Consider the following 27,745-nt stretch of genomic DNA (forward strand, 5'->3'; position numbering starts at 1 on the left):
AAAAAAAAAAAGGCACCTTTCGAGGCCATTTTTCCCGCAGAGCAGGGGTTGGCCTTTTTTGGGCACCTTGTTCCCCTTTTTTGAAGCAATGTTTTATGGCCGGATGCCCTTCCTGCCGCCGACCCCGTTAGTCGCCTCTTGCGACACAGGGAATTACCAGCAAGCTGGTACTCAATTTGCCGACCCCAGAAGGATGACAGTCTGAGTCAACCCCCCTGTTGTTAATTCAGCGATCGACCAGGATTCAAACCCAGGATCCGAGGATCCCAAGCCGGCACCCTAACCGCTAAGCCAACAACAGGCTAAAAAAAAAAGAAAAGTATAAATGGGTGATATTAAATATTCTCGAAATGGGATGCTCAACATATAGTCAAATAAATGGCCACATTATTATTTCCCAGTTTATAAATATGCAAAGATTGACTGCTGAGCGTAGCGAGGCGCTCGTAAGTGGGTCCGGATCCATGTCCCTGAAAGCTCTGGCATCCTCTGCACTCAGAAGCATTCTCACCCACGACTGGCTGGAGACCTGGTCAATACCTGCACATCATGAACATTTTATTGTAATTTTTTCCCCCAAACTTTCACCTACATCAGGTTGACCTGGCTTGTGATCAATATCAGAAATCTGACCAGAGACTTGTTTACATTGCTTTACATAACATTTTATTACCTCAACCACCAAAGGTGTTTTCACCCCTGTCTGTCTGTCTGTTTGTTTGTGAACAAAATATCTCAAAAGGTTGTGGACGGATTCGAATGAAATTTGGCAGAGATGCAGTGTATGTGACAAGGACGATTCGATTAGATTTTGGTGAAGATCCGGGTTCGGCTACGATAATTTTTTAAAGTGATTCTTCACCATTGGGAGATGGGGCCAAAACCGATACATAGAAGGCTATCTCAAAAAGCTGTGGACGGATTTGGACGAAACTTGGTGGACAGGTTGGGTGTCTGACAAGGACAAATATATTCGATTTTGGTGAAGATCTGAATATGGATTCGGATATGAGAATTATTTACTTTTATTAAGTGATTCTTCACCATTGAGAGATAGGGCCAAAAACTATACATAGCGGGATATCCCAAAAAGTTATGGATGGATTTGGACAAACTTGTTGGACAGGTTGTGTGTGTGACAAGGAAGAGTCGATTCAATTTCGGTGAAGATCTTCACCATTGAATGATACGGCCAACCAGGTGGAGGTTTGCTCTCGACTGAGTGCCGTTCTAGTTTACACCTGCTTTCAGAATACCTTCCTCTGTACTATACCATAATGTGTGATTTAAAAATGCGCCATAAGTAGAGACATAGCTGTGGGCCATTAGTTAGTTACTTAAATATCTCGAAACTGACTAAGTGGAGTACATCGGAAAAATCTCGAAACCGATTCATTCAAAACAATGTCACATTGCCATTTATTTCACTGGACCATATCACAGGCCGCCTGACCAGACGTGAAGATGGATAAATCTATAAATTAATGGTCTTCTGATCTACAATGCAACACAACTGGAATTGTTTTTATATTTTGTACTGAAACACTGCATTTGAAAATGGAAAGTTTCCAATTTTACAATGTGCTCTGAATATAGAATGAATAGAATGATCGTTTTAAGGCCATTTTCCCCGCTAGAGCGGGGTTTGCCTTGCGGGCCCCATGACAATCATGGTTCCCTGTTTGAGGCAATGTTTTTATGGCCGGATGCCCTTCCTGACGCCAACCCTTGGTCACGCTCTTACGATGCGCAGGGATACTGTGTACCTATTCTAAACCGGGGTACACACCGGGATCATTCATCCCAGCAAGCTGGTACTCAATTTGCCGACCTCGGAAGGATGACAGGCTGAGTCAACCCCCCTGGTGTTAATTCAGCGATCGACAGGGATTCGAACCCAGGATCCTAGGATCCCAAGCCGGCACCCTAACCACTAAGCCAACAACAGCTCTGAAAACTAATAATTTTCATAATTCTTGCAAACACAAAAATAACGAGAAAGGCACTCGGGAGAGCACATACCTCCTCCAGGCTGAACAATTTATGTTTCTATCCCACCGATAAACCGCATCTGGATCTTAACCAAAATCGAATCGGCTTGTTCTTGTTTTCTCACGTTTTGAAATACCGTGATGTGTGTGTGTGTGTGTGTGTGTGTGTGTGTGTGTGTGTGTGTGTGTGTGTGTGTGTGTGTATGTATGTATATATATATATATATATATATATATATATTTCCACACGCGCGCGCGCGCACACACACACACACACACACACACACACACACACACACACACACACACACACACACACACACACACACACACACACACACACACAGCCAAAAATATTGGCACCCTTGCACTTTTTTCAAATAACTTACAATCTTCTCGAAAAATAAATTGAAATTGACAAAAGTGTTTTGTCTCCACAATTCTTGATTTCACTGTTAATATTACCGAACCTTTGTTTTTGATTCAGAACTTGGTATATCTTTTAAATCAGAAAATAAATAGAAATGGCATCGACAAAATTATTGATAGCCGAGACTTAATATTTGGAAGCACAGACTTTGGACAAAATAACTGCAGTCAAGTGCTTCCTATAGCCATGAATGAGCTTCCTACACCTCTCTACTGACAGTTTGGTCCACTCTTCTTGTGCAAACTGCTCCAGTTCTCCCAGATTTGAAGGGTGCCTTCTCCCAACTGCTGTTTCCAGATCTCCCCACAGGTGTTCAATGGGATTTAGATCAGGACTCAATGCTGGCCACTTCAGAACAGTCCAGTGTTTTGTCTTGAACCATTCCTGGGTGCTTTTTAAAGTGTGTTTGGGGTCATTGTCCTGCTGCAAGACCCATGACCTACGACGGAGACCCAGCTTTCTGACCCTGGGTTGAACATCGCGCTTCAAAATACCTTGGTAATCTCCCGATTTCATGATTCCATGCAAACATTCAAGGTACCCAGTGCCAGAAGCAGCACAACAACCCCAAAGCCTCACTGAACCTCCTCCATGTTTGACTGTAGGGAAGTTGGTCTTTTCTTTGAAGGCTTCATTATGTTTTCTATAAACATAGAGATGAGGTGCTTTACCAAAAAGCTCTAATTTGGTCTTATCTGTCCATAAGACATTCTCCCAGAAGGATTTTGGCTTGTTCAGGTGTGTTTTGGAAAACTCCAGTTGGGCTTTCTTATGTCGCTCTCTCTCTCAGCTGTGGGGTCCTCCTGGGTCTCCTACCATAGAACCTCCTTTTATTGAGTTGGTGGCGGCTGGTGCGAGTTGAAACTGTCATACCTTGTGTCTGAAGGTCAGCTTCAATCTGTTTGGCAGTTGATCGAGGTGCTTTCTCCATTTGAAAAATCCTTCGCTGCAATCTTCGGCCAAGTTTTCTCTTGCGGCCACATCCAGGAGGTTGGCTGCAGTGCCATGTGCCATAAACTTCCTGATAACATTGTGTACGGTGGACACAGGAACATCTAGGTCTCTGGAGATGGACTTTTAACCTTGAGATTGTCCATGCTTCGCTACAATCTTGTGTCTGACCTCCTCAGACAATTCTCTGGTTTTCTTTCATTCCTCCATGCTCATTGCGGTCGGTACATACAGTGACACAAAACAGCAGAATGACTCCTTTTCTCCATTCAAACTGGTTGATGAGTGATTTTTATATTGCAGGCACCTGCAACTCACCACACATGAGTTCAATTCGAAAGTATAGGAGAATCACCTGCTTGAAATCGAATTATTTCTAACAACTTCGAAAAGGTGCCAATAATATTGTCCGGGCCATTTTAGGATTTCTGTGTGGAATAAGCTAAGAATTAGTTATTTTTTCACCTTTTTTTGTTTTGTTCTATTGGGAACCAAAAAAATACAAATGTGGATACCAAAACATTTTTTAATTTCAACAATTATCTGGAACAAATTGTGAGTTATTTGAAAAAAGTGCAAGGGTGCCAATATTTTTTAGCCACGACTGTATATTACTATATATAATTTAGTGCTCCAACCTAATGAGCGAACGCCGTGACGTCACCGCCACGTACGTCCGTCCTGTCTGCTAAGCTCCAGAAGAAGCATCCCGCAGCACTAACATACATCATAAAGATGTTAATTCAGTTACCGTCACAGGTGCATGAAAAACTGTATGGGACACCTTACTGGCGGCTCTCCCCCCTTACAGTATTCATTATGGATTCATTATGGAGAGCAATGCTCTGGAATAGTTCATATAAAGTGGCACCATTTTGATTCATACAGCTACATGAAGAAGTAAATGTATTTTATTTGCCAGAAGAAGGGCATCCCCCTATAACTTTTCTGGAGCATTACTTGGTTCCTCCTCAGAACACAAGGGTAGTCCAGCATGCAAACGAGATTTTTTGAATGTCCCTTATTTTGTATTGTTTGGCATTTTCTAGAAGCTATGGAATGTCCCTTCTTTTCTATACTTTGCCACATGGCACATACCCTTATATAAAGGGGCCTTTTATATGCCCCTGGCATTTTACCCAAGAATATTTTTGAAATGGATGACCCTGTGACTAAGACATTGATAATGATGTCTTTCACAAAGAGCAAGAGAGGTGTTGCCAAACTGAAATTATGGATTCCAACCCAAATAATCTTCAATCTAACGTAAAGCCTGGCAAGCCAGTTCGTGAAAGACTTGGGTCAAAATTGTTCCCCAGCCAACTCCACAAAGTTAGAATAATCTGGGATTAAAGAAGTAGAAGTCAAAGAACATGTCCACAAAATGAAAGATTTCAATTCTTCCTCCTCTTTCCCCTTGTGCTTATGGAAAACAAGGAGTCAAATTTACCCTGGCCAGCTTGCATATTTTTATTTTTAGGCCTCACTCGTAATATATTGATGGCACAGAGAGACTGAAGATAAAGACGAGTAATGCTGGGAGGGAGAGTAACCCAGTTCAAGGAAGTGCTAGACCATGTTCTCCCACTTTTCCCTTTCTTCCCGCTCCTCTTTTTTAGGCTTCTTAGGGTTCCGAAACTGTGCCCAAGGGTGTGGAGTGTCCACACCACACACCCTGTGCTTCCAGTCCTGGAAATAACCCCGGAAACCATCAATTTTCTCCAGGTAGATGTTTGGTGAAACGTACTGCAAACAGAGAAAAGGACAGTAAAAGAGGTGCATGAGAGACACGTACACAGACAAACATGGAGATGGAAATTGACATGGACATACCAGAGGAGAGAGGGATACAGACATGAGAAAAATATAATAGAATGCAAAGTGAGGTAAAGGAAGGGAACTTCACCATTACATAATCTCACCTTGTCCATACCGGGAGGGTACCGTGATGCAAACTCCAGCTGGTGTAGGATGACCTCATTGACAGGAAGATGAGCCTTCTCCATATCATGAAGCAAGGAAATGAGGTAAGCGTAGTCGAGCCTCCGAACTGCATTGCTCACCAATGCACCCAGGACTTTCTGATTGGGTTCCATGCCCGACATCTGAAACACACAAAGCCACAGGCTCAACAGACTTACTCCACTAAAATCATTGGATATAGCAATGAACTAGGTAACAACCTATCGAGGCATGCAACAGGGCACGATGACCCTCAAGGTAACAATATCGTACTCGCATATCATTTAAGAGGCGTATTCCATCTGCTTCCTTCTTGCAGCCCACAGCAAGGCAGCAGTACGTGGCCATGTCTGGGATGAGGCCTTGCTCTGAGATCAGTCCGATAACCTCCTACAGGGAAATGGAAAAATCAAACTACAAAATGCCACATAAAGGTGTTTTGCCAAAATGCATCAGTGACCAATCATCAAGGGAAGAAAGAAGTCAATCCATGGTCTTTTGTCAGACGTAAGTGAGGTCAAGCAAGCACTATTTTCATGCTACTCCTGATTGCAACTGAAAATCCTGCCTCGCTAGGTGGTAGGCAGATATTAACGTTGATTTATGACATACAAGGTGCAAACAAAAAACATGTTTAAGTAACAAAATGGCTGCAGTCGACCATCTTGGATCTGATCTTGAAAAACAATGATGTGCATATGCAAGCCATCATTCATTATCTGTGTGCCAAATTTGAACAAGATCGGTAAATGCATCTCCGAGAAATGGTTGAGGACGTGTTCAACATCGGGGGGTTTTTTTTACAACTAAAATGGCCACCAGTTGGCCATTTTTAATCGCATCGCGAAACAAAATGATGTGCATATGTATACTATCATGTATTGTCTTTGGGCCAAATATGAACAAAATCGGTCAATACATGTCCGAGATATGGTTGCGGACGGACGAACGCACGAGACCAAATCCAAAAGCCCCCGTTTTGTACTATGTCCAATGGGGGCGAATAATGTAATTAGTGCCTTGAGAAACATGTAACATACAATAACAATCCACATCTATCTATAATTCCAGTAATCTCTGTGTGTATGTTTGTATGTCTGTATGTCTGTGACCGCTGTTTCTCGACAACCACGGGTCCGATATACTTTAAACTTGCCAGGTATATTGCTGGGGACCCAAGGATGTGCCTTTTCAAGGTTTCATATTAATCGGAGAAGTAGTTACCGAGCTATGTCCAAAAAACGATTCAACCAATCAGAGAGCAGCGAGCTATCACGTGTGCCGAACGTGGCGAACAGACTCTGCCTCGGACGGCACATTTGAGAGCGTATTCATTTATTTCACGTTGGAAAACTATGTTGCCGTTAAACTATGTTTTAAAACTAATTAAAACTAATTTGCGATTCATTCGCTTTCCTGCGCGTTTGTGCACGCGATGGCGATTTCTTTACCAAACTCCGCAAGCCGTTCGCTTTGGACCAAACCATTTCATGTAAATAGAGGGGGGGGATTGTCACCGTACTCGCAAGCCGTTCGCTTTGGACCAAACCATTTCATGTAAATAGAGGGGGGGGGGGATTGTCACCGTACTCGCAAGCCGTTCACTTTGGACCAAACCATTTCATGTAAATAGAGGGGGGGGATTGTCACCGTACTCGCAAGCCGTCCGCTTTGGCTTTGTGAATGGACCAAACCATTTCATGTAAATAGAGGGGGGGGATATAATTTTAGATATATATATAGTACGGGCATGTCCTAGTAAAAACAAACTGAATAGCCATAGAGTTAACTATGTTCGTACTCTTTATTTCATAATTCCGTTGCAATTTGTTTAAAGTCAAACCTCATTTCACCTGGACGAAATCGCTTTGCTCCTTTGCCGAGTGACTAGATGAGCAGTTTGCAAAGCGGTTTATACGGAACATCTGGCTTGGCAAGCGATAGCAAGCTGCTTGCTAACGGAACATACCATTTGTGAAGAAAGTCACTTCGCAGGCTGACAGGATGGCCTGGAGGTACGCACACTCACCTCTAAGCCGTCTAGCCTGGGTTTGAATCCTGATCCAGCTATAAACTGTCAGTTTGGTGTTTCACAGACAGGATGATTCATCAATGTGTGTGCCGTCCATCAGATGGACGTTAAACTAGGAGTCCCGTCTGCCAGCAAGGGTGGGTGGATATTAAAGATCCCATGGTGTCCTTCGCAAAGGGTAGGCAAGCTACCACTGGCACCATGGCCAAATTCCAAATTCCTGCCCTAACTCGGTTAATGTCAGGCCTGGCTAGCCAGTTCGTGAATGACTTGGGCCAAGCATCTCCAGGCCAATCCCTCAAGGTGGGATAATAGTGGCCGTTAAAGAACAACAACTTTGATGTTGAATTTTGCGTATAATAAATGCCAAGCAATCCCATGGTGTGCCAAAAATGTAATAAACAAATAAATGAGGAAACACACGTCACCATGTTTCCCGCTCATTTTGTCCAATGAGAATGGTGAGGAGAGAAGAACGAGACGAGATTACCTGCTTGTCCTTGTCCTCAATACCAAAACTCCACACACCGAGTACGCCCACCTTTTCGATCTTTCACAGGATGTTGTCTCGAGTGCTTACATGCTAATTCTAATGGGCAGAAGTGTCAGACGATCTTTCACAGAAGACATGCTAATTAGGTAGGGTTTAAAGATAATTTCCCCAGTGTGTGCCCCCCCCCCCCCCCGTGATTTTTATGCCTCCGCCCCCGAAAGGTGGCTGGAGGCATTGTTTTCGGGTTGTCCGTCCGTACGGGCTAAACCGCGTTTTTCTCAGCAACCATATGTCCGATTGAGACGAAACTTTCAGGGTAGGAGTGACACCCATGCAGAATGTTTTTATGATAATTGTGATATCATATGTCACGTGGTATGGCAGCCATCTTGGATTAAACACAAATAATGAAAATTTCTGAAACTTGGCACATTGTCAGGTACTCCCAATGGGGAACAAAAGCATGATAATGATGACATCATAGGTGAAGTGGTATACCAGTCAAAATGTTTTAATCGAATTCCTTATCCTAAAAATCTGAAATTGCATGCACATGATCTATGACCCATTTGTATTGAAATATTAAATTTATGACATCATAGGTCACATGGTTTGGCAGCCATATTGGATTTAACCTAAAACCTTAACAAAACATTCTCCCAAACCACCAAATCGATTGACTCGAAACTTTACGTGTGTCATTGACTAGGCATGGTGATTAAAATATGATCACCAAAACATCATAGGTCACATGGTGTGGCAGCCATATTGGATTGAAGGAAAATATTAAAAAATTATATCTCAAACTGCTTGCCCTATTGATGCAAATTTCCCAAATATCATCTAACACCACTGTTGCATATTGTTTGAAAATGATGATGTCGTAGGTCACGTGGTTTGGCAGCCATCTTGGATAGAAAAATGAACCTTATCCGATCAACACAATACTTCACAAAGTGATCCCCTACCCATACATATGCAGAGTGTACATTTTTTAAAGGTCATATGCCATGTGGTATGGCAGCCATATTAGCTTGAAAGCCGATATTTAAAAAAATCCCTTCTCTAAAACTGCTTCACCGATCATGAGAAAAAATAATAAAAATAATAAAAGAACAATAAAAAACCTTTAGAGCCTGTTAAAGGTACCCTCCAGAACCCATTAGAATTACCCTCTAGAACCCATTAGAATTACCATTGAGAACCCATTAGAATTACCCTTTAGAGCCCATTAGAATTACCCTTTAGAGCCCATTAGAATTACTCTTTAGAGCCCATTATAATTACCCTTTAGAGCCCATTAAAATTACCCTTTAGAGCCCATTAGAATTACCCTTTAGAGCCCATTAGAATTACCTTTGAGAGCCCATTATAATTGCCCTTTAGAGCCCATTAGAATTGCCCTTTAGAGCCGATTAGAATTACCCTTTAGAATTACCCTTTAGAATTAAACAGTGGGGGTAGAAAGCATTTTTTTTTTTTTTTGACGACTCGATTTTTTACGGACCGGGACTTAGTCGTGGCAAAAAATATTGGCACCCTTGCACTTTTTTCAAATAATGCACCATTTCTTCGAGAAAATTGTTGAAATAAAAAAATCTTTTGGTATCCACATTTGTATTTCTTTGGTTTGGAATGGAACAAAACAAAAAAAGCTGAAAAAATTACTAAATCTTAGCTTATTCCACACAGAATTCCTAAAATGGCCTGGCAAATATTATTGGTATATTTTAGAAGTTGTTAGAAATAATTGGATTTCAAGCAGGTGATTCTCCTTTACTATGGAATTGAACTCACCTGTGGTGAGTTGCAGGTGCCTGCAATATAAAAATAACTCATTCAACCAGTTTGAATAGAGAAAAGAAGTCATTCTGCTGTTTTGTGTCACTGTGTGGATCGCAATGAGAATGGAGAAAAGAAAGAAAACCAGAGAATTGTCTGAGGAGGTCAGACACAAGATTGTAGCCAAGCATGGACAATCTCACGGCTACAAGTCCATCTCCAGAGACCTTGATGCTCCTGTGTCCACCGTACACAATGTTATCAGGAAGTTTAAGGCCCATGGCACTGCAGCCAACCTTCCTGGACGTGGCTGCAAGAGAAAACGATATCGTAGATTGCAGCGAAGGATTGTTTGAATGGTGGAGAGAGAACCTCTATCAACTGGCAAACAGATTCAAGCTTACCTTCAGACACAAGGTATGGCAGTTTCAACTCGCACAATCCGTCACCACCTCAATGAAAGGAGACCCAGGAGGACCCCACTGCTACACACACACACACACACACACACACACACACACACACACACACACACACACACACACACACACACACACACACACACACACACACACACACACACACACACAGACAGAGAAAGACAGAGAGAGAGAGAGAGAGAGAGAGAGAGACAAAAGAAAGCCTGGCTGGATTTTTCCAAAACACACCTGAACAAGCCAAAATCCTTCTGGGAGAATGTCCTGTGGACAGATGAGACCAAATTAGAGCTTTTTGGTAAAGCACATCATCTCTATGTTTACAGAAAACAAAATGAAGCCTTGAAAGAAAAGAACACCTTCCCTACAGTCAAAGATGGAGCCGGTTCAGTGATGTTTTGGGGTTGCTGTGTTGCCTCTGGCACTGGGTTCCTTGAATGTGTGCATGGCATCATGAAATCAGGAGATTACCAAGGCATTTTGGAGCACAATGTTCAACCCAGTGTCAGAAAGCTGGGTCTCCGTTGAAGGTCATGGGTGTTGCAGCAGGAGAATGACCCCAAACACACTTCAAAAAGCACCCAGGAATGGTTCAAGACAAAATGCTGGACTGTTCTGAAGTGGCCAGCAATGAGTCCAGATCTAAATCCCATTGAACGAACACCTGTGGGGAGATCTGAAAACAGCAGTTGGGAGAAGGCACCCTTCAAATCTGGGATAACTGGAGCAGCTTGCACAAGAAGAGTGGGCCAAACTGCCAGTAGACAGGTGTAGGAAGCTCATTCATGGCTAAAGGAAGCCCTTGACTGCAGTTATTTTATCAAAAGGCTGTGTCTGTTACCAAATATTTAGTCTCGGATGTCAATGATTTTGTCAATGCCATTTCTATTTATTTTCTGATTTAAAAGGTTATATTAAGTTCTGAATCAAAAACAAAGGTTCTGTAATATTAACAGTGAAATAAAGCATTGTGGAAACCAAATGCTTTTGTCAATTGCAACTTATTTTTAGGGAAAATTGTGAGCTATTTGAAAAAAGTGCAAGGGTGCCAATATTTTTGGCCATGACTGTGCATAGCCAAATATTGAAGCCGATTCACCGCTTAAAAATCAATAAAATAACATCAACAAATTCCATGTCTGTGGACCTTTAAGCATCAGTGTGAGTGCCCATGGAGAATATTTTGTTGCTAACTCTGACATCATAGGTCACTTGGTATTGCAACCATATTGGATTAAAGGAAAGCATTTTGACATTATTTTCCCCGAAACCACTCAATGAAAAAAAAAAACCGAGCCTTGGCATACAGTCACGTGAAAAAGTAAGTACACCCCATGTAAAGCTTTGACTTTTTCAACATATTTCAACATAGTTATTTGATCTTCATTTCAACAATATTGACAGATAAAGGTGATATAATATAACAAATATCATGAAACATTTACATTTTGTAGTCCATTGTATAATTTAATTAAACATAAATGCAAATTTTGCATGTGGAAAAAGTAAGTACACCCCTACATTTATCACGACAAATACCTAAAATTAGAATCAGGTGCACCAGCTCAGGAGCAAATGATTAGAACATCGTTAGAGAGGATCTTGGAGGAACCTGTCTTATTTAAACCTCAGACATTTAGTTTGGTTTGATCTTTGTTGTTGAAGTGTGCGGCGTCACCATGCCGAGATCAAAAGAGCTCTCTGAGGCCTTCAGTAAGAAGGTTATAGATGCCTACGAGTCTGGGAAGGGATTTAAAAAGATCTCCAAACAATTTGAAATCAATCATTTGACTGTGTTGGAAGATCATCTTCAAGTGGAGAAGATTCCAAACAACTGCCAACTTGTTCAGGCCAGACCACCCCAGCAAGTTCAGCCCGAGAGCAGACCGCAAGATGCTTAAAGAAGTCTCTAAGAACCCCAGAATGTCATCACGGGACCTACAGGGAGCTCTTGCCACTGTTGATGTCAAAGTGCATGGGTCTACCATAAGAAAGAGGCTGCACAAATTTGATCTACATGGGAGGTGTGCCAGGAGGAAACCGTTGTTGTCCAGAAAGAACATCAGGGCAAGACTAAAGTTTGCCAATGAACACCTAGGCAAAGACCAGCACTTCTGGAACAATGTGCTTTGGACAGATGAGTCAAAGGTAGAGCTATTTGGACACAGTACCAGAAGACATGTTTGGCAAAAACCAAAGACAGCATTTGACCACAAGAACCTGATACCAACTGTAAAGCATGGTGGTGGAAATATTATGGTTTGGGGCAGCTTTGCTGCATCAGGGCCTGGGCAGCTCACCATCATAGAATCCACTATGAATTCTTCATTGTACCAGAAGGTGCTTGAGGATAATGTGACGCTATCTGTCGGAAAGATGAAACTCAACCGAAGGTGGACCTTGCTTTTCCTTGCTTGCTTTTCCCTATATACCCCATATTTAACGCCAGGGGGGTTGACTCAGCCTGTCATCCTTCCGAGGTCGGCAAACCTCGGCTTCCGAGGCCGACAACGACAACACGGCTTCCGACAACAACGGCTTCCGAGGTGGCCTTGCTTTTCCACATGCAATCAAATATGTAAATACAGTCACTTAATAATCCATTTTACAATCAAATATGTAAATACAGTAACTTAATAATCCATTTTACAATCAAATATGTAAATACAGGTGGACCGAAGGTGAAGGTGACAATGACCCTCAACATACCAGTAAATCCACCAAGGAATGGCTGAAAGGAAAGAAATGGAGAGTTCTGGAATGGCCAAGTCAAAGCCTGGATCTAAATCCCATCGAGATGTTGTGGGGGGATTTGAAACGAGCTGTGCATGCAAGAAACCCCTCAAACATCGTACAGCTGAAAAAATTCTGCATGGAGGAGTGGGAAAAAATTTCTCCCAGTCGATGTCAGAGACTAGTAGACAGTTATAAGAAACGCCTACTTGAGGTTGTTTCTGCCAAAGGGGGCAATACCACCTATTACCACCTATTAATACCACCTTGCCCAAAAACGCTCACAAAATCCACCCGTAACTTTGCCCTCAACATCGACGGTATCCCAGTATCCACCTCCCCTCACATCCGGAGTCTTGGCGTCATCTTTGACCAAACCATCTCCTTCGACAAATACACTAAACAGATCACAAAGTCAGCCTTCTTTCACCTGAAAAACATTGCCCGTCTCCGTCCATCCCTCTCCTCCACGGCTGCAGAAACCCTCATCCACGCCTTCATCACCTCTCGTCTGGACTACTGCAATAGCCTCCTCTATGGTTCACCGTCAAAAATCACCAATAAACTCCAATACATTCAGAACTCCGCTGCCCGTCTACTCACCCATTCCCGGACCCGTGACCACATCACCCCCGTCCTTTATAGGCTTCACTGGCTCCCCATCCCCCAGAGAATCCAGTACAAAATCCTCTTGACATACAAAGCCCTCCATAACCTGGCCCCATCCTACCTGACTGACCTCCTCTCCAGACACACTCCCACCCGCAACCTCCGCTCTGCTGGTACCAACCTCCTGACCCCCTCCCCCCCCCCCCCCCCATCCGGACCAAATTCAGATCCTGGGGGGACAGGGCCTTCTCCATCGCTGCTCCCACCCTCTGGAACTCACTACCTCACACCATCAGAGACTCCTCCTCACTCACCACATTCAAAACATCACTAAAGACCCACCTGTTCAACACCGCATTCAACATTCAACCCACAGCATTTAACCCCTGACTATCTCTTCTCCTTCTCCTTCCTTTTGCTTTAAATATTTCCCTATTGATTCTTGTCTTTTTGCAATTGTTGTTTTCATGTATTGTTATGCATTATGTTTTGCACTCTGTCAAAGCACCTTTGGGCTTCTTGAAAAGCGCTATACAAAATAAATGAATTATTATTATTATTATTAGAGCCAAGGGTGTACTTACTTTTTCCACAGAATGAAATGGCATCTCTGTTAATTTTTTGTTGAATAAATTATTGCAAAGTCAATTCTTCATTGTTTTTTGTTCAATTAGATCACCTTTATCTGTAGATACTGTTTAAATGAAGATCAAATATTGATATGCCCACATATGTTAAAAAGATTTCTAAAAACATTTCATGGGGTGTACTTACTTTTTCCACATGCAAAATTTGCATTTATGTTTATTTAAATTATACAATGGACTACAAAATGTAAATGTTTCATGATATTTGTTATATTATATCACCTTTATCTGTCAATATTGTTGAAATGAAGATCAAATAGCTGTATGTTGAAATATGTTGAAAAAGTCAAAACTTTACATGGGGTGTACTTACCTTTTCACATGACTGTATGTCATCAACTCCCCATGGGGTATAAAACCACCGTTTAGAGGCCATTTTTCCCCGCAAAGCGGGGGTTGGCCTTTTCGGGGACCGTGGTTGTTGTTGTTTTTTTGGTTCCCTTTTTGAAGCAATGTTTTACGGCCGGATGCCCTTCCTGCCGCCAACCCTGTTTGTCGCCTTTTTAAGATAAACAGGGAATTACCAGTGTACTGGTACTCAATTTGCCGACCTCGGAAGGATGACAGGCTGAGTCAACCCCCCTGGCGTTAAATATGGGGTATATAGGGAGATAATGATGACATAATCGGTGAACATAATATACCGCGGTTAGAGCAGAGGGTGGTAGCCACTTGACAGAGGAGTCTGAAGTGAAGGCCCGCTGGGCCGGTCACTTTGAGCGGCTGTACCAGGCTGACCCACCGGCTGTTGAGTTGGATGTCAGGGGTGTTGCTATCCCAAATGCTGACCCTCCCCCCATCTCCGCCCTCCAATTACCTGTGAACCACCTTCACTTGTGGAAACACATGCGGCTGTGAACTGGTTGAAAGGGGGGCAAAGCTCCTGGGATTTGTGGCATCCATGCTGAGTTTCTCAAGATTGGTGGAAATGCTGTACTTGAGTCGCTGCATGCAGTTGTGCTCTGTTTGGAGCACAGGCATCGTCCCAACTGACTGGAAGAGGGGCCTTGTTGTCCCCCTCTGGAAAGGGAAGGGCGATCACCAGGACTGCAACAACTACCGAGGGGTGACGCTACTCTTGGTGCCGGGCATGGTCTTTGCTTGGATCATTCTTGAGAGGGTTCACCACCATCTGCTCAAGCACCAGCGACCAGAGCAGTCAGGCTTTACACCAAAGAGGTCAACAATTGACTGTATCCTTGTGCTTCGGGTCCTCACCGAACGCAAGTGAGAGTTTCACCAGGTACTGCTTGCAGCCTATGTTGATCTCCGCAAAGCGTTCGATTCGGTGAATCGGGATTCCCTCTGGAGGATTGTTGGTCTTCGTGGGGTGTGTACCAACTCTGATCAATCTGATCTCTGAACTATACTCTGGTACTGAGAGTGCTGTCAGGTGTGGTGGCCCCATCTCTGACTTATTTCCAGTTGTTATTGGAGCTGGACAGGGGTGTGTACTGGCTCCCACACTCTTCAGCGCTTGTATGGACTGGATTCTGGGGAGGATGTCAGAAAGGTCAGGCTGTGGTGCATCGTTTGGGAGTGTCAAGATCTCGGACCTTGATTTCGCAGATGATGCAGTCATCTTTGTGGAGACGCTGGATATTCTTACGGGGGCCCTCCAGGCACTTAATGAGGAGGCGGAGCTGCTGGTATTACGGCTTTCCTGGGTCAAAACCAAGATCCAGGCTTTCAATGACATGTTATATGCTGCTGTCTTGTCTGTGCCTGTTTGTGGCGAAGATGTGGAGGTCACAAAGAGATTCACTTAACTTGGCAGTGTTATTCATGTCTCCGCATGTTGTGAGCCAGAGGTTGATAGACATCTGGGTCGTGCCTGGGGAGTCATGGATTCACTGGATCATGAGGTGTGGTGCCGTCGGTATCTATGCAGGAGGACGAAGTTAGAGTCTTTAAGTCCTTGGTACTTCCAGTCTTGCTCTATGGATGCAAGACTTGGACCCTCACCAAGAGCCAGAGAATGAGACAACTCCTTTGGAACCAAGTCTCTTCGGAGAATCCTTGGCTATCGTTGGTCAGAGTTTGTGTCCAATGAGCGGTTGCTGAGAGAGACTCAGATGAGATTTGTTACCTGCAAGTTCCATGAGCGTCAGCTGCGGCTGTATGGACGTGTGACTCGTTTTCCGGACGATGATCCAGCTCACCAGATACTCTCAGCAAGGGAGCCTTGTGAGTGGAGGAGGCCAACGGGCCGACAGCATGCTTCGTGGTTGCAGCAGGTTGATCGGTATTCTCAAGGAGATAGGATGGGCCAGGCATCAGCCTGGGGGATGGCCAGACGGAGGCTCCTGGAGTACTGTCGGAAAGTGGATGCGGCGACGCGCTGCTCCGGCACATGCTCCCATACCTGAGCTGACCTGAATCGGTGAAGTATTTTTCCAGCCATAATTGGTTGAATTAAAATCTTTATCCGAAAAATCGAACACTTTATATATCTGATCTATGACCTGATGTGAGGGAAGATTTTAATTCATGATTGTTCATCATAACCGATACTAAGAAACTATGTGACATAATAGGATGCATGGATGATATGGGTATATGGGCCATAATAGTAGCGTGTTCAGTTGACGATGGTATTTTTGTTCAGAATGAACGCGTGAAGCGAGACTACGTGCTGTACGAGTGCTGTTCTTGTTAACTATGCATAGTAACCCAAACCGAATGATTCCTTGAATCACAGAATGCGAGACAGTAAATGGACAAAGAGTTCAGCTTCACTGTCAACCATGGCGAAGAGATCAGACTCGTAAGGATCTCACACAACAACAACAACAACAGGCATTTTAAGGCCATTTTCCCTGCTAGAGCGGGGGCTAGCCTTGCGGTCCCCATGACAATCTCGTAATCATGACTCGTAAGGATCTCACAAACAAAATAAAAACGCCATTTTGAATCGTCAAAACATCCAGGCCCATGGTTTATAGCAAATAAAGGATTTTACCTTCATGCTTCTTACTGGTCCAATTAAATCATTGAAGTTATACAATGGATACACACCCAATCATGCTGAAAGAAAACAGGCACCCAATCACAGACAACACATGGCAACACAACAACAACAAAAGGGCAAGCAAACGTTCAAAATCGCTACTCATTACTTGCTCATTTATGGGATGCAAAATGAAAAACTCTTAGTGATCAGACAGTAATTCTCAGTTGCTGATCCAAACCGTATGCTTCATGTCAGTAAGAAACAGCAGCGATATCTCACCTTTGCTGCATGCAGGTCACCGCGCCGTGCTCGTCTCCGTAACAAAATATTGTAGAACCCAAGGTCAAGGCGCAGGTTGAAGATGGCTAGTTGTTGGAGGAGGTTCAGTTCAGCCTCAACGGTAGGCTCCAAGATCTCCAGAAGCAATGTGGAGGTACGCACGTCAGGGGTAATGGCGTCATCTTTCATACGGCCGAGAAACGCTTTAGGGCCGCCGAGTATAGCAAGCCGTTGCCACCGTAGCGGTGAGGGCATCATGGCAACCATCCGCCGATCCACAAGGGCGTCTTCTGGGTGGAACGTAGAGGGCGGTAGTAATTCTGCTTTCTTCCGTTCATAAGTGGTCAGTGTCGCACTTGCTGGAACACGCTCCTGTACATTGAGGACTTGCTCAGTCCAAGATCGGTCATCAGGTTTGCACCGCACCATCGGTGGCGTAATTGCTCCCGATGTCGGCTTGCAAGGTGTAGTTCCCAAACCAGAAGTCAACAGTGCCTTCCCTTCATGGTCCACTTTTCTTCTTTTCAATTTATTTCCCCCCATCGCACCCAAATCACTATTTATGAGTAATCGCTGTTTCAGCGATACTACATTAAGCTTAACATGTGCATGAGAAACCTTTTGCCCACTCCTGTCCTGCCTGTCCGATACCAAAAGGAGAGGTGATTGTGTGTCCCCACATTCCATCGAGAGCACAGGCTTTCCGGCCTCCAGCAACAGACGTGTGGCGACTTTGGGGTCCCCAAGCTCACAGTCCCGTGCAGCAATGAGCAGCAGGCTGTAACATTGTGCGGATCTTTCCAACCCCAACTGAATCATTTCCTGCCACACCTGCAGCACAAACAATTTCATCGATTAATGGAATTTAAACTTGGTGGATGGAAGCATCGTTATTTCCAGTAGATATCGAGTTTGTGTGGTCCGGTATCCTTCAGACCTGAAGAGCACATCGAAACCCGGTCTTGCCATCCTTGCTGCAAGCTCGAAGAAGCAGGGCAAAGGTGGTGTTTGTGGGCCAATGGCCTTCATCCTGCATACACTGGTGGTGGAACATGACCTCAAGACGTTAGAGGGAAATGACAAAGAACAATGCAATCCTCATCTTCTGGAGGATATAGAGCAAGAAGATTTTAGCTTGCGTCAAAATGAAGGTGGGGGAGGGAGAGAACATAGTGTTTACAACTTTTATAATACACTGAGTATAGAACTCAGAAATTTTATGTGTGGGAAGGGATGTTAGTAGGGAATAAATGTTGTTCCTGGACCACCACCCATTTCCCCATTCACTGACATGTAAATTTTCCTCTCACCCTCATTTTCCCGAAACACCTCTATTTCTCTCACCCTGTTCTTTACGAACCTTTTAGCCTTTTGACATACTAGCTATAGCACCTATCCTTAATGTTGTTCATTAGACCACTCAAACAATGACCCTACAAATATTTGTTTATGTGTGGGAAATAATTGAATTCTCTTACCACTCTCTTCACCATCTAATATACAGACTTGGCATTTAATATGGAATTTTTTTTTTTTCTTGACTTGGGTTTACTTTCTTAACTCAGTATATCAATCTAATGAGTTTCTTTTACACTTTGGTGATTTATTTGTTAAAAGAACCATGTCACTGATTGTCTGTCGCAGCAAGAAGTCAACAACAGGATTATATCACAGGTGGCGTGGGAAAATGTACGGACAGGTGCATTTGATGATTGGCTTCACAGTCGGGTATACAAGGGTTGTTGCATTCTGTATTAGTGGAAAACAACTGCTGCACGTCTCCAAAGGTTATCGCCGCTTACTCTGGAGATAGTCCGTCAACTCGACAATGCTGTTTGTCATGGAGTGGTGGCTTTACGAAATTACGGCATGAAACAGCATGCTATTGCTCGGCAGTATGGCATCACTCAAGGTCAGGTGTCAAAGATCCTGAAACGAAATGCTCAGAGGGGTGTCCCTACTACAATACCAAGGCCAGGACGTTCCTGCAGAACCACAAGGAGGGATGATCGCCAGCTGCACCGGTTAGTCCGCAATGGCTGTACCAAGTCAGCTAATCGGCTTGGGGCTGAGTGGCAGCAACTGGCAAATGTGCCTGTATCCAGAAGGCTATTCAACCAACGACTGGTTCAAGCAGGCTATCGTGCCAGGCGTCCCCTGAGAAAGCCACGCTTGATCAGACAACACCGCCAGCGCCGATTGCAGTGGGCCAGAGAGCACCGTCAAATGGCAGCCAGGACACTGGAATCACGTGATCTTCAGTGACGAGTCTAGATTTCTGGCCTATCGTCAAGATGGCCGCGTCCGAGTGCACAGACAAGTGCATGAAGCCTACAACAAAGATTGTATAGTGCCAAGAGTCCAAGCTGGAGGTGGTGGGGTGACCGTTTGGGCTGCTTTTCATGCAGGCGGCAAAACTGACCTGGTTGTTCTGAATGGAAACCTGAACCAGTTCAAGTACAGGGCCATTCTGGAAGAAACATTGCTTCCATTTGCTCGTGCAGCCTTTCGAGGAAACTTTGTCTTCCAAGATGACAATGCATGGCCTCATCGTGCTCGCATGATCCAACACTTTCTTGCTGACCGTGGTGTAGAGCATATGGAGTGGCCTGCCATGTCCCCGGATATGAATCCGATAGAGAACTTGTGGGCAGAATTAACGCGTCAAATCGACCACTTGGACCAGCAGCCGACCTCTGTGCGTGAATTGCAGCAGGCCGTTGTCACTGCATGGCAAGCGATTCCTGTCCAAACCTTGGCAAATCCCGTGAACAGCATGCCTCAACATGTACGTGCTCTCCTGAATGCTCGTGGGGGTTACACGAAGTACTGAACTGTAATTTTACTGTCTGTAATCCCAGTCGTAATTTAACTTTTGTTTTTGTTAAAAAAAAATTTTTGGCTAATGTGCAAAATAAAGAGATACTTCTGGAAAACGTACAGAAGTTTAACACAGTACTGTCCATGAATTGAGTTCGATATCAGTTTACATCACTTTCAAGGATCAATTTATTTGTTTCGAAATGTCAAATGTGGTTTTTCTTTCTTTTAAAGGTCACATTAACAAAATCTAGAATAATTTCAACATAATTCCAATGAACTTTTGGTTCTAAGACATCTTGAAAAGTAAGTTCACCGCCAGAAAAAAATATTCCATATTAAATGCCAAGTCTGTATTAACAAAGTATATGTTTGATTTTGGCTCTTTTTCAAGATATTTTATCTGAGCTAAGATAAAATGGTAAAACCCCCTCAATGTTCTTGTTTGAGCATCTCCAGTGCCACGCACCATTTTTTCATTATATACAGAGACTCAACGAACATGAATGTTTTACCAGAGAAACCAGTTTTACCCTTCTCTTGCCTGAAGCAAAAATATTATGTCTTCGTCAAGTGATATTTTAAAACATTAAATCCTATGAAGAATGTTAATCCCCTTCCTTGAAGGGACACACCCGGAATTTTCAAGAAACTCATTGCCTCCATGATGTCATTAAATTTCCTCATCCCGGTTATATTAACTGGACCTCACTTGAGGTGGTTTCATTTGAAAAATGTTTTCCAACGTTGAAGATGGCATTGAGTTTGAAGCTTTATCGCAAGACAGGTACGTTTTTTTTGTTTTAACGATTAATTATTCATCGTTTTATATAGAACATGATTAACAATTGTTGTTTTTTAACAGCCTCTCAATAATTATTGTTTTTTTCTATTTTTTTAACAGACTCGCTTTGTCAAAGTTGGTGGTTGATGTTGAAAATGAAGCCAATAATTATCACCAACAAAGGGAGAATCTGAATGAAACCCTTACAGAATTAACTGAAGTTCGGAGGCATAATGAGATGGCTGAGTGTTTGGACAGCCTCTCTCATCCTTTAATATTCCCCAAAGCTGTCTCAACAACAGAACAAATGACTGACAACGAATTAAGCACCTTGTTTGAGATGTTATGTGAGAGGTAAGATATATAATTAATTATTCACAAACTTTGATACTGTGTGTATGTGTTTTATTAACTTTAACTAACTGTTTGTTTTATTCCAGCATTAAAAACCAACCAAACAACATGAAGTTTGATGATGAAACCAACGAATTTCACAACCTTGAAGTTCCGAGGAGTGCTAATTCATTCCCTGCCCATGTGAGTTTAAAATTTCCATCTTGATAAACCTGAGGTAAGATTCAACTTTACTTATTACAAATTTTATAGTTTCTCGCTTTGTTTTCCAACAGAACATTACTTCAATAGCAGAGATGATAGTTGAGATTGATGACCACAACACATCCACAACAACAACCACAACCCCAAAGAGTGGTTATTTACTACCAACCTGTGATACCTTAAATTTTCATCTCGATGCTCTTGAGACCAAACTCAATTTTTTAGAAGTATGTGTGCATAATGCTCATCATTTAAAATCATTGATGTAATCTCAATTCACAATGCTCATATCAATTCATAATCACAATGCTCATATCCTCTCCTTGCTTCACCCCCTTGTCTTTAACAGAAGGAGATTCAGAACCTGGAGACATCTGGTGCCTTTGACTTGTGCTGGGAAGAAGTTGGATATATACCTCAAGAAAAATGTTTTAATAATATAAAGATTTTAATGTTTTCAATATTAATATATATTTGTTTTGTCTACAATTATTTAATTCTTAATTACAAAAAGAGAATAAAGGAAAAAAAGGAAAGGGAAGCACACCCCCACCCTTGATTCCCCCCTCATCCCACCCCTCCCCTCCCCTTGTGTGTGTGGGGAAGGTGGGGGTGGGATGAGGGGAGAATGAAGGGTGGGGGCGCACAAGGGGGTGGGGGATGATGGGTGTGGTCTGTGTGGGCGTGGTCTGTGTGGGCGGGGTATGTGTGGGCGGGGTCTGTGTGGGCGGGGTCTGTGTGGACATGGCTTATGATTTTTTTTAATTTTTTTTTTATTACGACTAATTAAATTAGCTAATCTGGGTGGGGTGGATGAAAGTATGGATGGTTGTTGTTTAATGAATTATTAGCTTTGTTTTTTGTAATTCCTGTGAATAAAATGACCCTAATATTTCTTCCTCATTCATATCATATAATTTGTAGGTCCAAGGGACTGTATCCATTACATCAACAATTTTAAATAATTCATCAGTCCATTTTTTGGTATAACCTTTCTCAAAATGACTTTTCCATCTATATATTCTTACAATATCACCAACTTTGAAGTTCGGTTTTCTCAAATCAATCTCCTTTTCATATTCTAATTTTGTAAATGTTTCCGATGGTTTTGATTTTGTTGATGAATGAACTGTATTATTGTAATTATCTACAATATCCTGAATTAAATACACCCATTGTTGAGAACCGAGTTGTGTGAATTTTTTATATAGTCTCTTTTTCAAAGTACGATTAAAATGCTCAATAACAACTGCCTTTCCTTCATTAAAGGTGCTGTGTAATTTAATACCCTCCTCCTTAAGAAATTTCATAAATATTTTGTTATAGAACTCTGTTCCCTCATCAGTCCACAGTTTCTTTGGTTTTCTTTTATCCCTATCAAATATTAGCTTAAAGGCTAACATTAAAGTACCACCCTTTTTATTTTTTAAAGGAACACAGGCAAATCTACTCCTCAAATCAATAACGGTTAAAGCATACCTGTATCCCCTGTCATTATTCAATTAAATTAAATCAGCGGACCATATCTGGTCAGTGTCTTTGGAATAAACCTTCCTTCTTTTAAACTTGGTGATTATAGGTTTATGTAATTCATTAGCCAAAAGCTCCTCAGTCTTGATAACATCATTGGAGTTTAATAGTTTTTTGGGGAATAACCAAGACCAAGTTTCAATTTAGCACTTATCATTTTTTTCACAATAAACCTATCAACTTTCTCTCTCAATGTAGGATTTCGTATCAAAGACAAATTATACAACATTTCTCTGTCTGCTTCATGTTTTTCATCCAATGTAGTGGTATTCCCATAAGCAATATCATGCTTCATACACACTTCATCAACCCTATTTATAGGCTTAGACAAAGGTTTAGGATTGTCAGCCTCATCTAATCTTTTATCCAGGTTTGTTCCAGGACCACAGAAAGAATATCCAGGTGGATGTAGTTCCCCAGGAATTCCAGTTGTTGTAAATTTACTTCCTGACAGAAACTTTTGTATGTCTCCTCCACTTTTAGGAGAGATAAATTGACACTTTTTAGAGCCACACACTTGACATATTCCTTTTTGATAAACTCTATTATTTTTAGCTTTAACATAAGAGATATTTTTGGATTTAGTTTTCTTTTTACATTTGAGACAATAACTCATATTTATTTATGAGAAAAAGTCCTACATAGTGCCAAAACCTTTTTGGTTTTCAACATATACATTTCAATCTTGATTTTTAAAACAAAGAATCCTTAGGAATGCCTTCACTCTCTCCTCCATTTATTTACAAATAGAACTAACTAAAGTTAATAACACCAACATCATGAACGATATGACCTTTCTCTTCTTCATGTATAAGTCATCTCAGCCATTTTTTAAACCATTATCTTCCTAAGAGTCGTTAATTCTTTATCTTCCTCTTCGGTGCGTTGAGATTGATTTATTTGCAGTAATACATCCACTCTTTTATAAATCTCACTGAGTTCCATCTTTTTATATTTTACCTCCCTCTCTCTTTCCTCCACCTCCTCCCTCTCTCTTTCTTTCTTCCCTTCTTCAACTCTTTCCTCCTCTTCTTCAACTCCTTCCTCATCCTGAGCTACCCTTGAGTTTGAGCCCCAAATAATATTATACATATACTCATCTGGATTTTGAGATATTCTTGTATCTATAATTATTTTTCTCATAATAGGATACCAATAAGATTTGTTGATGATTTCTAAAAGAGTTTTATATTTCATAACTTTGAGAAGTTCATTTTTATTTAATATTTTAAACAAGTCTCTATTTGTGGGTTTAGCAATATCAGTATAAGGCCAGTTTTTAACGATAAAATTTCCATGTATATGCTCCAAATCATAAGGTATGTAATACCGAGCACCCTTTTCTTGTAGGTATCCCTGAATACAAAAATGATAATTCTCTTGTAGTCTTCTTCCTGCCATTTATGTATCAGAAATATATGTGAGATTAATATTATGACAGGTAATACCACCCCATCTGCCCACTACCAAATCGGTTTGTATTCCTCGGCTTTCTATCCTTATCTCATTGCCTTCCTTCTTTGTCATGCTAACCATCGCTATACTATCATATATTTTTCTTTTCTTAAAATCATGCATTTGTTGTTTACTAATTGTACTTCCACATAAATCCTTATCCTCACCAAGCGGATAATATTCTTCTTTACGAGACTGATTAAAATCATGTAGGTCTTCTAAGTTTATTGAAAAAGACCAATTATACCCTAAATCAGGCATATCATTCCCCCATTTATTAATTCGCATATTAACTATATCTCCTTCTTTATAAAATTCAATTGTAAGCAGATAGTTAAATTGAATGAGGAAAGGTGTATGGTCAGTATAACCAGGTGTTGTGGTTGTAAATTTTACTTGTTTAACAAAACGTGCTGTTTTATTTAAAGATATATATTGTGATAAATCACTGAATCTAATTAAGTCGTTCGCATCTGTAGGGTTTGGATAATTGATTAATTTATAAGTATTTTTCAGATTAATATTTTTACTTATACTATATTTTTGTCGTTCAGCCTGTGCCTTTGTATAATAATTTGATAAATCAATATCCTGAGAGGATTCTCCAAAGATAGAACCATCTTTTCCTACATAAGTCATTTATATTAGATTTAAAATGACATCATTAAAAATTTTCATTATTGTTGAGTTGAAATAATACATATAAACATAATTGGCCACAACATTTAGAATTAATTTCTTTAACTTGAAATGTTTGATAAACACCATTCTGTAAGAATTGTATTACTTCAACAGGTGGTGGTATACCATAACTATCAAAATAATATTTGTCCTGATTATTATGAATACAAAGCCAATGAGAACCATTCTGTGTGTCTAAATTCATAATAATATTCTTTGTATTCTTGGACAACTTTGTTAATTCATCTCTCATACAAATAACCACATTATCAATTTTTAGTTTTTTTACAATATTTAGTAAGTTCTACATTTGATGTTGTATTCTTTCCAAATTGTTTAAACCATTTATCCATTTATTTATGAGAAAGATATAACCCATTACCCCTTTTAGTTAGTTTAACACCCGCTTGAGCGATAGAGGAAAGCATATCTTCAACCAACAATCTAGCTTTATTAGGTAGACTTTCAAGTTTTTGAGCAAAATCTACAATTACACCACTTCCACTAATTTGTTTCTCCAACTCCTTGTTATGTCTTTCCAATTCTTTTTGAGCTTTTAGTTGTGCCTTCCTTTCGTTAGCAGTTTTTACCGCTGCTGAAATACCACCAGTCAATGCTCCCGCCGCACTTAAACCAGCAAATAAAGGAATTAGAAATGGGAGAAATCCTCCACTCGTTTCCCTTGTTGAATATTTCTTCAACATAGGTTTTGTCATTTTAATTTTAAGTGAACCAGCATCATTTAGTGTTTTCACCTGCTCTCTTGTGAGTAAAACATCAATTCTTACTGCTCCTTTTCTTTGAATTGTATTAACATTAATAATACAAGGCTTTTGATTTTGGATTCAAGATGTTAATTTATTAAGATTGATTTGATTAACATATACTGGTTCTTTCCTACTCATTTATTTATGAGAAAAAACCTATGTGATATTAATCATAACACCATTATCTGTATTAATCTGTAATTCTGTTTCCTCCAAAAGCAAACAATAAGCATCAACTTCTTCATTCTCTCCTCTTTCAATGTATAGAGAAGTATCCACTCTATTTGACTTTATAGTTTCCTTTTGAGAACTCAGGTCAATTGCGTAGATTGTATAAAGTTTTTGAAACGCAACCATATCCAAAATTGGATCATTATTACCGTTGCTTTCACACACATTTTGGTAAGACTTGTAGGCTTCCGCATAATCATTTTTTCCCCAATCAATTTCCAATCTATCTCGCAGATAAAATGTGCCATCAAGAGAAACCCGAAGTTGTTTCACCTTAGCATTATCACTCAGCGCATTATTCTTATCAGTACCCTCCTCTCCATCTGGTTGAAAAAAAAAATGAGCCAGAGGTATCGTGGCTTTCCTTGAAGAACACCCAAATTCCAAGTGTAGGTAGTGTGTTCCAGTTTAACGTGTTGACATCTTCTTTTAAGGTATGATACATTTAGCGGTTTCTTTGAGTTAAGTCTTTTATTTAACATCTCTTCCGTTTTAAGATTAGGAGTATATTCACTAATATACCAACACAAATCATTAATAACAAATTTATTATTGTCTCCAAAAGCATTTTCAGCCCCAAAAAGCAACCTATTTACATTATCATTCCTTTGGAGTTGAAATCTAATTTTAAGCCCATACAAAACTTTGTCATAATCACAAAATCCAAATATGCCTTTCAGAGGTACTGCTATGGTAAAACTATTCTCTGCTTTTGCGTCATCATTCTACATTGACTTCCTTTGACTATAACCAGGGTCTGCGTTTGTACCCGTTGACATATCAGGAATAAAACCTTCAACAGCTCCCTTACCCATTCTATCACCAAAAGGTCGAAAAGATCGACTGGACAACCCTCCCATCTACTTTCTCAACAATCCTCTCGAAGAAGTTCTGTCGCTCAAGCTTTTGGGTCTCACTATCTGCCATGATCTTTCTTGGGAAAACCACATTTCCAAGCTGGCCTCCAAAGCCAGTCGCCGACTGGGCATCCTCCGTCGTGCGAAGTCCTTCCTCGGCACACCTGAGCTCCTCACCACATACAAGGCTTTCATCCGCAGCTCAATGGAATACTGTTCTCCCCTATGGGCTGGTGCTCCTGCCTCACACCTGGCTCGGCTTCACGCTGTTGAATCCAAAGCTTTCAAAATCATTGGAATCTCCCGCGATGAAGCTATCTCTGAGGGCCTTTCACTCACTCGCTCACCGCAGGCAGGTTGGTGGTCTTTCCGTCTTCTACCGACTCCTCTCTGGCCTTGCCCCCCCCCCCATCTCTCTCTGGGCTCTGTCCCCCAAATATTCCTACAGGTCGCACAAGATCTGTCAGCAACCCTCTGATGGTTAAACTGCCGAAACCTCGGCTCTCTGTTCACCTTCACTCTTTCATTCCTCTTTTCTCCCGCCTCTGGAACAAACTCCCACACTCCCTTCAATCCCTCTCCTCCCTCCAGGTCTTTAAAACAGCTGTTCACCACCATCTCTTATCTTCTCCCATCCAAAACCTTGATCTTTTCTACCCCCACTAATTCACCCCAGATCCACCTTGTTTGAAATTCCAACTTCTTTCCTGGAAATCCTGGCAGTGTCCATATGTTTATACCTCTCCCACCCCCCCTCCTCCCC

General features: G+C 41.5%; 2 protein-coding genes across 4 annotated transcripts in view; one reads left to right on the forward strand and one right to left on the reverse strand.

Annotated features, from left to right (window-relative positions):
- Window positions 1-4,828: 4,828 nt before the first annotated feature.
- PTCD1 (pentatricopeptide repeat domain 1) overlaps window positions 4,829-27,745 on the reverse strand; it is a 51,135-nt gene continuing 28,218 nt past the window's right edge. For both annotated transcript variants that reach the window (XM_078779289.1, XM_078779290.1), the window contains exons 5-9: window positions 18,237-18,338; window positions 17,300-18,130; window positions 5,608-5,724; window positions 5,295-5,477; window positions 4,829-5,118 (exon numbers count right to left, since the gene is read on the reverse strand). In XM_078779289.1, coding sequence (XP_078635415.1) covers window positions 4,942-5,118; window positions 5,295-5,477; window positions 5,608-5,724; window positions 17,300-18,130; window positions 18,237-18,338 — 1,410 coding nt within the window. In that variant the 3' untranslated portion in view covers window positions 4,829-4,941. The remainder of the gene's footprint in view (window positions 5,119-5,294; window positions 5,478-5,607; window positions 5,725-17,299; window positions 18,131-18,236; window positions 18,339-27,745) is intronic.
- On the forward strand, window positions 20,724-21,969 carry LOC144892442 (uncharacterized). 2 transcript variants are annotated; one of them, XR_013623655.1, is made up of 5 exons: window positions 20,792-20,906; window positions 21,024-21,257; window positions 21,344-21,440; window positions 21,533-21,688; window positions 21,811-21,969. XR_013623655.1 is itself a non-coding variant. In XM_078779291.1 (4 exons), the coding sequence occupies exons 1-4, from the start codon at window positions 20,854-20,856 to the stop codon at window positions 21,728-21,730; spliced, it is 582 nt and encodes a 193-aa protein (XP_078635417.1). In that variant the 5' UTR covers window positions 20,724-20,853; the 3' UTR covers window positions 21,731-21,863. The 2 variants fall into 2 exon arrangements, 1 of the variants encoding a protein (XP_078635417.1); XM_078779291.1 differs by having other exon boundaries at window positions 20,724-20,906; window positions 21,533-21,863.

This window comes from Myxine glutinosa, chromosome 5 (genome assembly GCF_964187855.1).
Source record: "Myxine glutinosa chromosome 5, kmMyxGlut1.1, whole genome shotgun sequence".
NCBI lineage: Eukaryota > Metazoa > Chordata > Myxini > Myxiniformes > Myxinidae > Myxine > Myxine glutinosa.

Coding starts and splice junctions, on each gene's coding strand:
- LOC144892442 (XM_078779291.1), top strand. CDS start 20,854: ATGTTTTCCAACGTTGAAGATGGCATTGAGTTTGAAGCTTTATCGCAA. Junction 20,907..21,023: donor GAAGCTTTATCGCAAGACAG/GTACGTTTTTTT, acceptor TTTTTTTAACAG/ACTCGCTTTGTCAAAGTTGG. Junction 21,441..21,532: donor CTAATTCATTCCCTGCCCAT/GTGAGTTTAAAA, acceptor GTTTTCCAACAG/AACATTACTTCAATAGCAGA.